Raw genomic sequence first — 18184 nt, forward strand, 5'->3', positions numbered from 1 at the left:
TTACGGTCGCAATCTTCTAATGCTGTCTCTTATACACATCTAGATGTGTATAAGAGACAGGCTTTACGATCGCAATCTTCTAATGCGCTCGGGTGCCGAATTCCTTGGATCGCAATTTTCCTTGCGCCAACGCATTTTTCTGCATAAAATAAATAAATTAGTTGTTTTAATGCGATGGGCGCATGCGATCGCAATGTTCTCATCTTAATGCTTTTGGACACGATTTTACATGTTTTTACCATAACATTCTCACATTGTTTTATATCTTTGCGTTATAATAACATGCATTTCTGCCAGTTATCAGTAACTTAATTTCTGAATGGGTTAAGAAGTACTTAGCTAGCAGGACTTAAAATTTACATTTTATGGGATCATCTTGTCTTATGTATGCGTCATTCACCATTTAGAGATACTTGAGAGAGTAGTCTAAAGATAGAATCTAGACTTGAGAGAGTCAGATTAGAATCTAGGCTTGAGAGATTCAGATTAGAATTACATAAGCAAGAAATAGAAAGTTAGACATAAGTTCTATTGCTATCTACACATCGCATGCACCCTAGAAATAGGTATGTGGTCACCTTTTTTTATGTGTGCATTACTCATCATCGCATAGACAAGAATAGAGGCTTAGACATAAGTCCTATAGACTTTATCGTATACTCATCGCATGCGTCCTAGAAATAGGAGTTATGGCATTCTGCATTGAGAGATGACGTGCTGTTATTTGTGTGTAGCATGATCGCATAGCTTGTGCACAATCTTAGGAAATGTTAGTTAAACCCTTTCTCAACCCCTTAGTTGCATACTCATTGTAACTCTACGCTTTTATCAACTCTGCGTTCAACTCCGTCGCATAGGAAAAATTCTTAATCAAAACACCATCCACTTCATTTGTTCTTACTACCGTAAGAGAATCAAAGTAACTGTCGCATATTTACTCAGTAGTCCCTGTGTTCGACCTTGGACTTACCAGGAAACCTAATAAGGCTTATACTTGGGTCTTGTTAAGAAAACTTACATGATCACTGCATAACACACATCATAATTGCACGCATCAGTGGCCAGATCGCCGACTCAACAAGCCTACTATTTTGGGGATTCGTGTGATTTGGGAGTTGGGAAATCAGCTACACAAGATGAAATTCACTCCTTCCCCAAAGCAAGGGTAAGTAGATAAATTGCTCCCTTAAAGGCTAACTTCAGGTCTGAACAATGTTGCATCACAACCTCTCTTGGCCCGAGAGAGGTTTAATCATAGTGGGACTATAATTTATTGTTCGTTATAGAAATCAATGGTACTTACGGAGTTAGAGGTAATTATAGAGGCAAAACGGTAATTGGGCCCATCTGTACTTATGAGCAATTTGTGAAGGGTCATCGTACTGTTGATTGATTATATCCAATGGACACAGAAATATATCTATAGTGCGAAGAGTGCAAATGTCGATCTTTAGTGGAGTGTCTGATAGTTAACAGATGGTGGATAATGTAATTAAAGAGTTTAATTAATTATTCACATACAGTTGGAGTTTCAAGCTACAGGCCCATAAAGTCCCCTTAGTAGCTCAAAAGGATTTAGTTGAGAATCAGTTTTTGGGTTAATTTGAATTGTTCAAATCAATAATAAAGAATTTAATTATATATGATATAATTAAATCGATTCAATTATATATAATATAATTGACATAATGTATTTGATACATTATAGATTAATTGGAGGAATGAATATTTGAATGTGATTCAAATATAGTTTCTATGAATGAGATTCATAGTTGTTAAATTTAATATAAATATGATTTATATTAAATTCCATAAAATAAAGAAAAAGAACTATAGTTTGTTTTGTATATGTTGCAATATTAAAACTATAGGTTATAAATATAATATGATAAGTTGGTTACCATATTTATTTATATTGTTAATTATTTGGATAATTAATCCATTTTTCTCTCTAACCACCTTAGTAGGAGGTTAGTTAGTTTTTATGGTAAAATTGAATAAATAAACTATGATTTTATTTTTCCATAAGAAAGTTACACGAATGTGAGTGTTTTACACATGATTTCAACAGAGTCTATACGATAGACTTTGAGATCTACACAATTGAAGATCTAGCTATACGATAGTGTGTTCTTCAATCGTCTTCCTCCTCCAAAAAGTCACAAACTCCCTCTGATGCGTTGTAAATGTGATGAAATAATGGTGTATATTGCGATGGTGAATTATGCATTGCACATGTAAGTTTTCCTAGTAAAATCCAAGTATAAATCTTACTAAGTTTCCTAATAAGTCCAGGGTCGAACACAAGGACTACTGAGACAATATGCGACGGTAACTTTTGGTTCCTTTGCGGTGACGAAAACAAATATTTGGTTGGTATATTGTGTAAAGTATAAATCTTATGCAGCGGAATTGAGTAAAGAGATAATGACAGCGAAAGCTACAATGAGTATGCGAGGAACGGGTTGAGAAGGGATTTAGCTAACACTTCCTAAGATTGCGTTCAAGTTATGTGATCATGCTACACACATACAACAACATTTCATCTCTCAATGCAAATGCCATGGTTCCTAATTTTACAACGCATGCAATGTATACGATAATGTCTATAGGACTTATGTCTAAGCCTCTATTCTTGTCTATGCGATGGTGTATATTGCGAACATACACAAGGTGACCACATACTATCATATCCTATTTCGAGGGTGCATGCGATGCATGATAGCAAACATAACTTATCTCTAAGTCTCTATCTCTTGCTTATGTGGTTCTAATCTGACTTTCTCAAGCCTAGATTCTAACCTGACTCTCTCAAGTCTAGGTTCTTTCTTTAGACTACTCTCTCAAGTATCTCTAAAGGGTGATCCACGCATACATAAGACAAGATGATCGCATAAAATGAAGATCTTAGGTCATGCTAGCTAAGTGCTTCTCAACCCATTCAGAAATTTAGTTACTCGTGCGCAATGTGAAAAGATTGAACAGATGTAGAGATGCAAATTCCATTTTATAAATAAAATTAGAATACAAAACGACAATGGAAAGCAGGGATAGAACGCCTGATAGCAATGTCTTGCTCCTCTAGGCTTTTACACTGTGTTATAATCTACTCTTCCCAAAAGAATGTTCTTGCTTTCGTAAGTATCGGCCCTCTCTCCATTCTCAGCACTTCTTGGCAGTCTCTTGAGCTAACCAGGAATGATCTTTTGGCGTCTTCTTCTCTTCGCTCGCCTCCGCCTTCTAAATATAAGAATTACAGACTATGACTATCTATGATCTATCTTCTATGTATATGGCGAACTATGTATATTCGAACTCCAAAGCTTTGATCTCCTTTAACAATGGTGGCCTTCAATATTTATAGAGCTTCAAGGTGAAAAAGCTTTTCTCTCAAATGATTGCAATGATGGGAGGTCATTAAATCTCTGTCTGATGCGCCGATTAATGGTCACCAAAATGTTAAATGTATTGCTACAATGTGTCGTTAACGGCTTGTCAACTAAATTTGGATTCGATCGTCGTCAGCTTTCCGTCTCATCATCATTTATTATGTTTTCACCTTGATGTTCCGTCTTTATGCAGCCACCTTCTTGAGCAGATCTTCACGAGTGCATACGATCGCATAGCTTTGCGATCGCAATCTTCTAATGCGCTCGGGCGCCGAATTCCTTGGATCACAATTTGCTTTGTGCCAACGCATTTTCCTGCACAAAATAAATAAATTAGTTGCTTTAATGCGATGGGCGCATGCGATCGCAATGTTCTCATCTTAATGCTTTTGGACACGATTTTACATGTCTTTACCTAACCAAAATAGTCAGAGCCCACCACTCCTAGGTTCTCACTCTGAGAAGACTGAGGATACCAAGTGGTAGTGTCCTTCAATTTTGGTTCAAATTTGTTGTTGTTCGAGGGGTTCGTGACTAGTGGAAGAGTTCATGAAATTTCGAGGGATTTACGTGAAGATGTGTTCTTCAAAGGTATAATCTCTGAAATTTTTTTTAGTTTAAAAGCATGCTGTAATTTTTATTAAGATGCATAATCTATATGTTTGTTGTAAATGTTTTTTTTCAATCTAAATGAAATTTGGACGATCTGCTTCCGCTCATGGATCTCCTTGTAAATGAGTTCCTTCAATTGGTATCAGAGCCAGGTTGTGTTCTGATTCCAAATTCCATTTCTGTTTTGAAATTATTTACAGTTTCGGTGGGTTTTAAGTTTCTGCATTGTGTTTAATCATTAAATGTATGTGGATGGTTGTTGATGGATGTTTACAGGATAGTTGTCCCTGTTTTGGATTTCTGTATAAGTTACAAAAGTTAATTTGTAAAGGCCCCTACGTTTTTGGGCATTATTCTTGCAATCGAGTATGTATTTGTTTTAGTTTTGAATCATTCATGAAGCTTCAGACGTGAAGGTTGTAGTGCGTTTCAATGGAGAAGACGAAATGATGGTCGCATCATGTAGCTAGAGCTAGACGATCGTTTAGATTTTGCTATGCGTTCATGTAGAGTTATCTACACGATCGTGTAGCATTTGCTAAACGAGATATGCGATCGTGGAGGGTTCTTTACACAATCATGTTGCATTGGCTGCATGATCACATATGTGCTCGAGGTGTAGACGATTGCGCGGTATATGATACTTGACGCAAGGGATGCGTGCTAAACGATCGTGTAAGCTATCATACTCATCGTATAGTCAATAGCTACACGATCGCATAGTAGACGATACTCGGCGCACGCTACACGATCATGTAGACTATCATGCTCATCACATAGTCTTTAGCTACACGATCGCATTGTATGCGCTACTCAAAGCACGTTGCACAATCGCATTGTATGCACTACTCGAAGCACGTTGCACGATCGCGTGGACTTTCATGCTCCTCGCATATTCCAAAGCTACACGATCGTTGATACATGATCATTTATACTTGACGCTTGTTGCTTAACGATCAGGAGATTTGCTACACGATCAAGCTGCAATGCTTCAAGGCTAACGATTCAAGACCCAATTCACTTTTTCTAAACCAGAGGACTCAGCTTTTGTAATAGTTTAGCCTTTATTTTTTCGGTTTTGAGATTAACTATCCCAGCCATAACCTTTAATCAAATATGCATGTGATGTATGTGAAGAAAATCAAGCACAAGGATTTCCATGAGCAGTAGAAGGGATCGTTCCAAATTCCATTTGGATTGGACACAATCAATTACAATCTTAAAACATAAACTAACAGGTGATGCATAACTAGAAATTACTGCATGCTATACGATGATATAAGAGATAGAGGATGCACCTTTGAAGAACCATTCTTCAAGAATCCCTCGATCAGTCCAAACGTGTCCACAACAACTCTCAAATGCAACGAACAGATTGCTACCAATAGCATGAACACAACGAACGTTTGGATGCTCCTCGACCCAGTCAAGTCCAACTCGATTCACAAACTAAGTGAGGACACCACCACAATGGTTACCTTAGTATTCTCAGTGTGAGAATCCAAAAGTTGTGGGCTCTGTATGATCTTGGCTTGAGGAAGAGCCTGGAGGTCTACAATTGAGTAGACGATCGAGCAAGTGGGAGATAATACACTGTCTATCGCACAAACGATGTGCTCAATCGTTTAGTAAATGGAAAATTATCATATAGACTTTGCCACTCGATCGTTTAGCTACGATCAGCTGAATGACTATCGTATAGACAAAGGTAAGTGATCGTTTAGTCTCTGCACAGCTATCGCTTAGTGAAACACTCTCACTTGATAGCTTCTCCGTGAATAATTTTCGAATGAGGCAACTCCTAATTTTAGGAAAAACAAATTTCCTTTTTATCTCATGGTTATCATAAAACCACAAATCACCTCCCACTCAATCAGTTATTAGCGAAAAAAAATTAACTATCATATAATTAATATATTACAAATAAATATGATAACCAACTTACTATATATATTTATAACCTATAGTTTTAATATTTCATCTCATGAAACATACAAACCATAGTTCTTTTTCTATTTTATGGTACTTAATGTATCTCATACACCACACCAATTATATCATATATAATTGAATTTTCTCTTGTTAATTTGAACACTTCAAACTAACCCCAAGAACTGATTCTCAACTTGAACCCATTGATTTACCAAGGGGACCTTATGGACTTGTAGTTTGAAGCTTCAACAGTACGTGAATAACTGACTAAACTCTTTAGTCACGGGATCCACCATCCGTTAACTGTCGGGCACTCCACTAAAGACCGATAGTTGCACTCTTCTCACTACAGATATATTTCTGCGTCCATATCAATCAATCAACAGTGCGATAACCCTTCACAGATCGCTCGTAAGTACATATGAACCAATTTACCATTTTTCCCCTATAGTTACATCTAACTTCTTAAGTACCACTGATTTCTCTAATGAATAATAAGTCATAGTCCTACTATGACTGGGTCCTCTCTTCCAAAGAGAGGATGTGGTCACTATGTTCAAGACCCGAAATCAGCCCTTAACGGAGCAATCTATCTACTTACCCTGCTTTGGGGAAGGAGTGAATTTCGTCTTGTGTAATTGAGTTCCTAGCTCCCCAATCAGAAAAATCCCCAAAAAGGTAGGCTTGTTGAGTTGGCAATCTGGCCACTCTCACCCATACTAATCAAAAGACCGCCCTCATAGGTAGGAGTTCCCAAAACACTCAGGATTAAGGTCATGTCACCTATGGTCGTTTTAGTGAGATGTAAGTCTCAATTATTAACAGAGTTATATAAAGAGACTAATCATCTCGTGGTCCGGTCTTATACAAACTCTTTGTATTGGACATCCCCGTTTGCATGTCTCCACATGAATGGTCAAGATCAGACCATCTGTAGTAGTTCACAACACTTGTAAACCTCTACAAAGCAGGTCGTATCCGTAGTGTCACAAGGATAAGGTATCCCTCCTTTGTTCTTATATTACAGACCTTTTAGGTTATTACTTAAGGCATGATCCACTTGTATATCTCATATACATGCTTAAGTTACATAAAATAACCATAGATATTTGTTTATTGGATTTAAGTAAATAAAAATAAAATAACTCTTATTTTATTAATAACAATGTGTACAAATTTACAAACTACGAGACTCCAGAAGAATTACGACACCAATCCCAACAGTATGTTTATTATATATGCCATAATGTATGTCATATAGTTTTAAAACCTACCATAGGTTATGCATTTATTTCCATGCATCATTTTATATTATAAGTGTTATAATATATTAGTATGCATGATTAAATTACATAAAGCATGCTCATGCATCATATAATATAAGAGTTATAATATATGTATGCATGCATTATAGCATATCCATGCATCATTTATACTATAAATGTTATAATATAAGGTTGAATGTTTGTATGGAATGTATGCTATAGTTTAATTCAATACTTGTTTATATAAAAGTTATATATTAGTAATGAATGAATATTGCATGAAGCATGACACTACCTTAGGTTCATTTATAAATGTTATAAATAACTTATGTATGTCTAGCTTGCAATGTTAATTGGTTTTAATTGTTTCTTTTTTCATAAGTATTATAATTAATGAAATTATAATTAAAATCAATAATAAAGAGTTGCATGTAAACCTTAGGCTTTAATAATTTTTTAAAAGTGTTTTGAAATTTGATTGAGATAGACCTAAGATCACATTTCTAATACGATTAGAAATCTAAGTTTAATCTTTTAAATTGGTTTAATAGGATTACATTGATTCCAAATAAAAGATTAAATATGTAACAAATGTATCCAAAAGGGACCTTTTGGCTAACGTTGGTTCTGGCTAGGCTGGGGTACTTAAGTCGATAGAAACGTCGCACCCCTATCTGGGAACCTACCTGAAAAGATGAATTAGATAGATTTGTTACATGCATGCAAGTTTGATGAAAGTCTGTTAAAGAGTTTAATAAGACTTGAATCAAAGTTGTTTAATCATCAAAAGCAAGTGTTTTTTTTTTAGCAAATTAAACAAATCACTTAGATAAAATCAGTAGCTGGATTTTCTAAGTTAATGAACCTGAGGTAAATGGAGTATATGGTACTTCACTTTAACCTCCACACATTTCTCCCTAAAAGTTCACACCGTGAGATCTATCCTCAGCCTCGAGTCACCATTGGTATCCCCCTACGGGTGGCATTTGGGTAGGTCAATACCAAGGTGAATGGAGAGAGTGTTCATAGTAAGTGGGAGCGAGACATGTGACAACATATCCCTCAATCTCTCTCATTAGGTTGGATAAAGTTTTATGCATCGCCTTGTGGCATCGTGGGTATCCCCTTAAAGGATGGTAGTTTTTCATAACTCTTTATTTGATCTCCAGAAATGAATAGGGTTGCTTTAGTCATTTGTCCTAATCGGCTTTTCCCTAAGGTTGGTTCATTAGGGCGGGACTCTAGGACTTAAAATGAGGGGTTACACTTACACAAAATTGTTAAGGATATTAACAAATTTTGGACCGAACAATAGTGACTTTTAGATTCAGTTACAAAGAGGTGTTTATGTCTAAAGGTTGAGAATGTCTCATTTTAGTGAAGGGGCATTTGATCACCCTACGATGACTTTTGTCCTGCCTCACTGAAGCATCATTGTGAAATAGATGTCACTTAGAGTACACTAGACTATTTTGCTAAAACATGATTGATTTTCTAAAAATGGTTTAATGCAAGTAGACTTAATTAAGTTTGTTAATTTTTCAGCAATTTAATTATGACTACTACGACTTTAATCTTACTTGTTGTCGGTAAATTAACTGGTGAAAATTATGCTAGCCGGAAAAACACCATTAACATGATTTTAATCATCGATGATCTTCGGTACGGAGAAGTGTCCTCCTATTCCACCTTCTACTACTACTCGAAACGTTCGAGAAGCGTATGAGCGATGGACACGAGTGAACGAGAAGGCCTGAGCGTACATCTTGGCCAGCCTTAATAAAGTTTTGGCAAAGAAGTATGAGCCCATGGTCATTGCACGCGAGATCATGGAGTCCTTGCGGGGGATGTTCGGACAACCGTCTGCACAGCTCAGGCACGATGCTCTAAAGTACATCTTAAACTCACAAATGCAAGAAGGATCATCTGTTTGGGAACATTTTCCCAACATGATGATCCACTTCAACGTGGCTGAGATGAATGGGTCTAGCATCGATGAGGCTAACCAGGTTAGCATAATTTTGGAATCCTTACCAGATAGCTTCTTTCACTTTTGTAGCAATGTTGTTCTGAACAAAATTGACTACAACCTTACAACTTTACTCAATGAGTTGCAAACTTTCCAATCCTTGTTGAAAAGCAAGAAGAAGAAAGGTGAAGTAAATGTTGCTTCATCATCCAAAAAGTTCCATAAAGGTTCAACCTTTGGAACTAAGTCTACACCTTCTTCTTCTGACACCAAAAAGTGGATGAAGTAGAAGGTGCAGACTTAGTTCCAGAGGTCGAAAGTGGAAGAAAAAGAAGGGTGGTAAGGGGAAGGCTCCTGCTAACCCACAACCTGTTGCTTCAAGTGGTAGGCATCAAATGAGGGTTGACAAAGGAAAGTGTTTCCATTGCAACCAGGGCGGGCACTGGAAAAGGAACTGCCCAGATATTTGGCAGAGAAGAAGAAGGCCAAACAAGATAAATGTGATTTGCTTGTTTTGGAAACCTGTTTAGTGGAGAATGATGATTCTGCCTGGATTATTGACTCTAGGACCACTAACCATATTTGTTCTTCATTTTAGGGAATTAGTTCTTGGCGGCAGCTTGGTGTTGGTGAGATGACGATGCGAGTTGGAACTGGGCACATCATCACAGCTGTGGCAGTGGGAGGTCTCCGACTAGCTTTACAAAACAAATTTCTTATTCTGAATGATGTATTTGTAGTTCTTGATTTAAAGAGGAACTTAGTTTCTGTAAAGTGTTTGCTAGAATGTAAATATCAATTAATTTTTTCTTTTAATAAAGTGTTTATTACTAAAAAATAGGTTGATATATGGTCTGCTCAAGTGGAAAGTAATTTGTATGTGCTAAGGTTGTTAGCAACAAATGCCTTCCATAACATAGAGATGTTTAAAACTGTCGAAACTCAAAATAAGTAACTTAAAATTTCTCCTAAAGAAAATGCACAACTTTGGCACCTAAGTTTATGATACATTAATCTCAATAGGATTGAGAGGTTCGTGATGAATGGACTTCTAAGCGAGTTAGAAGAAAATTCTTTACCTGTGTGTGAATCATGCCTTAAAGACAAAATGACTAAAAGGCCTTTTACTGAAAAAGGTCATAGGGCCAAAGAGCCTGTAGAGCTAGTGCATTCAGACCTTTGTGGTCCGATGAATGTAAGAGCCAGGGGAGGTTATGAATATTTCATTACTTTCACTTATGATTATTCGAGGTATGGGTACGTTTATTTAATGCAACAGAAGTTTGAGTCTTTTGAAATGTTCAAAGAATTCAAGGCTAAAGTTGAAAATGCATTAAATAGAACGATTAAAACACTTTGATCTTATTGAGGTGGAGAGTTTTTGGATTCATCTTTCCAAAACTATTTTATAGAACATGGAATAGTTTCCCAACTCTCAGCATCTAGTACACCTCAGCAGAATGGTGTATCAGAAAGGAGAAATCAAACCTTGTTGGACATGATTTGGTCTATGATGAGTTATGCTTCCTTACCTGACTCGTTTTGGGGTAATGTAGTGGAGACTACAGCTTATATCCTGAACTGTGTTCCCTCCAAAAGTGTTGCCAAAACATCTTTGGAGTTATGGAATGGTCGTAAAGCTAGTTTACATCATTTCAGGATCTGGGGTTGTCCAACACATGTGCTTGAGGCTGATCCTAAGAAATTGGAACCAAGTTCAAGGTTATGCCTATTTGTAGACTACCCTAAGAGCATAAGAGGTGGTTATTTCTATGATCCTAAAGAAAACAATGTACTTGTATCAGAAAATGTTACTTTTCTTGAGGAGGACCACATAAGGGAGCACAGACCTAGAAGTAAAATCGTGTTGAGTGAGCTTTCCAAATAAACTACTGAATCTTCAACAAGAGTTGTTGAAGAGCTTATTACCTCAACAAGGGTTGTTGAAGTAGGTTCATCTAGTAGGTCAAATCCACCTTCAGTGTTGAGGGAACCTCGACGTAGTGGGACGTAGTGGAAGGGTTGTGAACCCATCTATTCGTTATATGAGTTTAATTAAAATTCTAGCTATGGTAGTTGAGAGCAAAGTTAAAGATCCATTGTCTTACAAGAAGACAATGGAGGATATTGACAGAGATGAATGGATCAAAGCCATGGATCTCGAAATGGAGCCTATATACTTCAATTCAGTTTGGGATCTTATAGATCAACTTGATGGGATTAAACCTATAGGTTGTAAATGGATCTACAAAAGGAAACGGGGTGCTGATGGGAAGGTGCAAACCTTCAAGTCTAGACTGGTGGCAAAGGGTTATACCCAGGTAAAAGGAATCGACTATGAGGAGACTTTCTCACCTGTTTCCATTTTGATATCCATTGTCTCATATTATGACTATGAGATATGAAAAATGGATGTCAAGATTGCTTTTCTGAATGGCAATCTTGAGGAGACCATTTATATGGTGCAGCCCGAGGGATTCATAATCCAAGGTCAAGAGCAAAAGGTTTGCAAGCTTAATCGGTCCATTTATGGACTGAAACAAGCATCTCGATCTTGGAATATAAGGTTTGATACTGTGATCAAATCTTATGGCTTTGATCAAAACGTTGATGAGCTTTGTGTCTACAAGAAAATCATCAACAGTTTAGTAGTTTACTTAGTGTTGTATGTAAATGATATCCTACACATTGGGAATGATGTAGGTTATTAACTACAGTTAAGAACTGGCTAGGACCCAATTCCACATGAAAGATTTGGGAGAGACTTGGTTTGTTCTTGGTATTCAGATCGTTTGAGATCGAAAGAATAAATTGCTAACACTATCTCAGGCATCGTATATTGACAAGATGTTGATCAAGTATTCAATGCAGAACCCAAAGAGGGGCCTATTGCTTTTCAGGCATAGAGTTACATTGTCTAAGGAACAATGTCCTAAGCCACCTCAAGAGGTTGAGGAAATAAGATGGGTCCCCTATGCATTTGTCGTGGGTAGTTTGATGTATGCGATGTTATGTACTAGACTAAACATCTGTCATGCAGTGAGGATAGTCAATAGATATCAGTCTAATCCAGGATATGATCACTGGACAGCCGTTAAAAACATCCTCAAGTATCTACGAAGAACGATGAACTACATGCTTGTATATGGTTCTAAGGATTTGATCCTTACATGATACATGAACTTTGATTTTCAGACTAATAGAGATTCTCAAAAATCTACTTTAGGATCAGTGTTCACTCTTAATGGAGAGGCAGTAGTATGGCGAAGCACCAAGCAGGGGTGCATCGCGGACTCCACCATGGAGGCTGAGTACTTGGCAGCTTGTGAAGCTGCTAAGGGGGACATCTGGCTCAGGAAATTCCTGACTGATCTGGAAGTTGTTCCAGACATGTCAAAGCCCATCACACTTTATTGTGATAATAGTAGTTATGTGGCTAACTTCCGTGAGTTTAGGAGTCATAAGCGCAGTAAGCACATAGAACGAAAGTATCATCTCATCTGAGAGATTGTGCATCGAGGGGACATGATTGTCATGAAGATAGCTTCGGAGCACAACATTGTTGATCCATTTATGAAGGCCCTCATGGCTACAGTGTTTGAGGGTCACCTGCAGAGTATGGGTCTATGGAATAGACCACAGCTGGACTAGGCAATTGGGAGATCTTGTACTGGGTGTGTTATGCCCTAGTTTATTGTTTTGCGTACTTGTATTTCATTATCTAGTACACCCCACTAGGTTTAGAACAAGTGGGAGATTATTGGGGTTGATGTCCTAAATTTCGTATGGTTCTAGTTTGTAAACCTTGTATGAACAAACTTGTATGTGATTAATAATATTTGATATTTTATTCACTTTGTCTATGAAATATGTGAAACTTTAGTTGCATCAATCACAAACCAATAAACTAACATCAAAGGTTATCGTTGTAACTTAAACATGTATGCAGAGACATACAAGCGGATTATGTTTAAGTAATAACTAAATGGTTTGTAGTATATGGATAAGGCTGGGTATCTTATCCTGGTAACACTACGAGTATGGCCTGCTTTGTAGGTGTACAAAAGTTTTAAAATGCTACAAATGATCCGATCCTGATCATTCATGTATTAGACATACGAGCTAAAAATATTCTATACAAAGGAGTTTGTATAAGACCTGACCACGAAATGTTTAGTCTCATTATATAAGTTGTTTATAATAGAGACTTTCATTTCACTAGGATAACCATAGGTAACATGACCTTAATCCTGAGTGAGTTGTGAACTCCTGCCTATGAGAGTGATCGTGATCCTTTAATTTGTATGGATAAGAGTGGCCAGATCACCGACTAAACAAGCCTACCATTTTGGAGATTCCTCTGATTGGGGAGCTGGGAACTCAACTACACAAGATGGAATTCACTCCTTCCCCGAAGCAGGGGCAAGTAGATAAATTGTTCCTTTAAGGGTTGATTCCGGATTTTGAACAATGTGGTGCCACACCCTCTCTTGGCCCAAGAGGGGTTTAGTCATAGTGGGACTATGATCTATTATTCATTAGAGGGATCAATGGTACTTAAGAAATTAGATGTAACTACAAGGGCAAAACGGTAATTTGGTCCAGCTGTACTTACGAGCAATTTGTGAAGGGTCATCATACTATTGATTGGTTATATCCAATGGACACAGAAATATATCTGTAGTGCGAAGAATGCAACTGTCGGTCTTTAGTGGAATGCTCGACAATTAATGGATGGTGGATAATGTAATTAAAGAGTTTAATTAATTATTCACGTACCGTGAAAGCTTCAAGCTACATGTCCATAAGGTCTCCTTGGTAGCTCAAAAGAATTTAGTTGAAAATCATTTTTTGGGTTAATTTGAATTATTCAAATTAATAAGAGAGAATTTAATTATATATGATATAATTAAATTGATTCAATTATATATGATATAATTGACATAATGTATTTGATGCATTAGAGATTAATTGGAGGAATGAATATTTGAATGTGATTCAAATATATTTTCTATGAATGAGATTCATAGTTATTAAATTTAATTTTAATATGGTTTATATTAAATGCCATAAAATAGAGAAAAAGAACTATAGTTTATATTGTATATGATGCAATATTAAAATTACAGGTTATAAATATAATATGATAAGTTAGTTACCATATTTATTTATATTATTAATTATTTGGATAATTAATCCCTTTTTCTCTCTAACTACCTTAGTGGGAGGTTAGTTGGTTTTTATGACAAAATGGAATAAATAAAATATGATTTTATTTTTCCATAAGAAAGTTACACGAATAGTGAATGTTTTACACACGATCTCAACATAGCCTATACGATATACTTTGAGATCTACACAATTGAAGATCTAGCTATACGATAGTGTGTTCTTCTTCGATCGTCTTCCTTCTCCAAAAACTCACAAACTCCCTCCTAACCAAAATAGTCAGAGCTCACCACTCTTGGGTTCTCACCCTGAGAATACCAAGGATACCAAGTGGTAGTGTCCTTCATTTTTTGTTCGAATTTGTTGCTGTTCGAGGGGTTTGTGACTGTTCGAGGAGTTTGTGAAAGTTCGAGGGATTTACATGAAGAAGTGTTCTTGAAAGGTATAATCTCTTAACTCTTTTTTTAGTTTAAAAGCATGCTGCAATTTTTATTAAGATGCATAATCTGTATGTTTACTATAAATGTCTGTTTTCAATCTAAATGGAATTTGGATAATCCGCTTCCGCTCATGGCTCTCCTTATAAACAAGTTCCTTCAGGCCTGAGAGGGGTTTGCTAGTAGTTGAACTATAACTTATTGTTCATTGGAGGGACCAATGGTACTTAAGAAGTTTGATGTAACTATAGGGAAAAAACGGTAATTTTGGCCTAACTGTACTTACGAGCAATTTGTGAAGAGTCATCACACTGTTGACTAGTTATATCCAAAAGGCACAGAAATATATCTGTAATGTGAAAAGTGCAGTTGTCGATCTTTAGTGGAGTAACCAATTAATGGATGTTGAATATTTTAATTGAAGGAGTTTAATTAATTATTCAAGTACCATTGAAACTTCAATCTACAGGTCCATAAGGTCCCATCTGTAGCTCAACAGAGATTATTGAGAATTAATTTTTGATTAATTTGAATTGTTCAAATTAATTGAGGAAATTAATTATATGTGATATAATTAATTTAACTTAATTATATATTATATAACTAATATAATGTATTTGATACATTATAATATAGAGTTTATTTGAAAGGAATTAAATATTTGAATATAATTCAAATATTAATTACATGGATGAGATTCATATAATTAAATTTAGTATAAATGTGATTTATATCAAATGTCATGCATTATTGAGAGAGAAACAAACTATAGGTTATATTGTATTTGATACAATATAGAAACTATAGGTTATGTGTTATATTTGATATAACATATAGTTTAATATATACTATATGATAAAATGATTATCATATATATAATAATAATAATAATAATTTATTAAATAATTGTTATTTATTAAATTATTTTAAATTTAATTTTTTTTAATGAAAAATAATTGTGGAGGGAGTTGTAACTCCCTCCCCTTCTTTTCTCTCAATGTGATGGTGCTAGTGGGTGTGGGAGTTTTAATGCTTCTTCGTCATTTTTGATAAAGCACTTTTTCAAAAATATTTTTTTTATCTGAAAAATCTCTTAGGAGAATTTTCTTCCCCCAAATTACTATTCTCCCTCTCCCAAAATTTAGACCGCACACTCTTGAGAATTCTCTTCCCTTACAGAGAATACAAAGGTTTTGTGGTAGGGTCCTCGTTGACGATCTTTTGATTCGTGATTGATTAGAAGCAGAGATGAGGCTTTCATGAAGAAGGTTTTTGGCGTAAATTGTAAGTCAATTTCTAACCTTTCCTTCTTCCCTCCTTAGCATGTTGTAAACTTTTCTAATTATGCATAAATTTATTGTTATGAAAATTTGTTATTCTGTGTAAAATTTGAAATTGGGACCGATCTTGCTTCCGCTACAGACCTCATGGTTCCTTTAGGTTTACCTTTTAGGCATGGAATTATTCTGCCTAAGAAATAGTGTCCTAAGACACCTCAAGAGGTTGAGGAGATGAGACAGATTCCTCATGCATCTGTGGTAGGTAGCCTTATGTATGCCATGTTGTGTATTAGGCCCAGTACCTACCATGTAGTGGGAGTGGTTAGTAGATATCAGTCCAATCCAAGATTAAATCATTGGATACCAGTTAAAGTCATTCTTAAGTATCTTAGGAGAACGAGAAACTATATGCTTGTATATGGTGCTGAGAATTTGATCCTTACAGTATACACTGACTTTGATTTTCAGACTGATAAGGATTCTAGAAAATCCATATCAGTATCAATGTTCACTTTGAATGGAGAAGATATAGCATGACGTAACATCAAGTAAGGATGCATTGCAGATTCCATGATGGAGGCAGAATATGTAGTTGCTTGTGAAACTACTAAGAAAGCTGTATGGCTTAGACAATTTCTGGCATATTTAGAAGTTGTTCCAAATATGACATTGTCTGTCACCCTTTATTGTGATAACACTGGTGTAGTGGAAAACTCCAAGGAGCCTTGTAATCCAAATGAGGTAAGCACATTAAATGCAAGTATCATCTCATTAGGGAGATTGTGTAATGGGGAGATGTGACTGTCACACAGATTTCCTTGGAGCACAATATTGCCGATCCATTTACAAAGGCTCTAACGGCTAAAGTTTTTTAGGGTCACTTAGAGAACATGGGTCTAAGAGATATAGGTCACCTAATCTAGGAAAAGTGGGAGATGTTGTTGTGTATATTGTATGCCTAATGTATTGTATTGTATTTGATACTATACATCCCACTTATGATATTTGATGTTGTATACTCCACTCGTTATATTGTATTTGATACTATACATTCCATTCACTTTAGGACAAGTGAGAGATTGTTGGAGTTGATATCCTAAATCTCATATGTCTTTAGTTTGTAAATACAAATCACATATCTAATAAAATAAGAGGTATTTTATTGACATTTAGATTGCATTAATTCAATCTAATAAACTAAGATCCAAGCTTATTTTATGAAACTTAAACATGAATGTGGAGACATACAGGTAGATCATGTTTAAGCGATAACTTAAATGGTCTGTAGTAGATGGATAAGGTTGGGTACCATATCCTGGTGACACTACGAATACGACCTATTTTGTAGATATTACAATTGTTATAAGTGCTACAAATGATCATATCCTGATCGTTCATATGGCGACATGCGAGTGGGAGTATTTTATACAAAGAGTTTGTATAAGACCAGACCACGAAATGAATAGTCTATCTAGATAACACCGCTACTAGAAGAGGCTTACACTTCACTAGGAGAACCATACGTGACATGACCTTAATCCTGAGTGAGTTGTAAACTTTTGTTTGTGAGGGCAATCCTTTGATTTGCATGGGTGAGATTAACCTTGTTAGCCGACTTAACAAACCTACCATTTTGGGGATTTGATCGAGTAGGGAATTGGAAACACAACTGCACAAGATGAAATTCACTCCTTCCCGTCCATATATAAATTGCTCCCTTAATAGCTGATTCTGGGTCTTGAACATTGAGGCTTCAACCTCTCACTGGCTTGAGAGGTGTTAGTTTATAGTTGGACTATACATTGTTTGTTCATTAAAGAAATCAGTGGTATTTAAGGAATTAGAGTTAACTATAAGGGTAAAATGGTAATTTTACATAGTTGTAGTTATGAGCATTTCGTAAAGAATCGACTTATTGTTGATTGATTATATCTATGGACATAGAAATATATCTAAAGTTCAAAGAGTGCAGCTTCCGGTCTTTAGTGGAGTGACCAGTAGTTAATGAAGATTGATTAATTAATTATATTAATTTAATTAAAGAGTTTAATTAATTAATCTCATATCATTGGAGCTTCTAATATGTAGGTCCATAAGGCCCTCTTGTTAGCTCACGAAAGAATAGATAAGA

At 35.9% G+C, this 18184-nt stretch overlaps 1 protein-coding gene across 1 annotated transcript in view; it reads left to right on the forward strand.

Annotated features, from left to right (window-relative positions):
* Window positions 1-16928, forward strand: part of LOC120078944 (probable E3 ubiquitin-protein ligase RNF144A-A) — a 38929-nt gene extending 22001 nt beyond the window's left edge. The window contains exons 3-4 of the mRNA XM_039033153.1: window positions 16619-16794; window positions 16866-16928. Coding sequence (XP_038889081.1) covers window positions 16619-16794; window positions 16866-16928 — 239 coding nt within the window. The remainder of the gene's footprint in view (window positions 1-16618; window positions 16795-16865) is intronic.
* Window positions 16929-18184: the final 1256 nt, after the last annotated feature.

This window comes from Benincasa hispida, chromosome 1, assembly GCF_009727055.1.
Source record: "Benincasa hispida cultivar B227 chromosome 1, ASM972705v1, whole genome shotgun sequence".
In the NCBI taxonomy this organism is placed as follows: domain Eukaryota; kingdom Viridiplantae; phylum Streptophyta; class Magnoliopsida; order Cucurbitales; family Cucurbitaceae; genus Benincasa; species Benincasa hispida.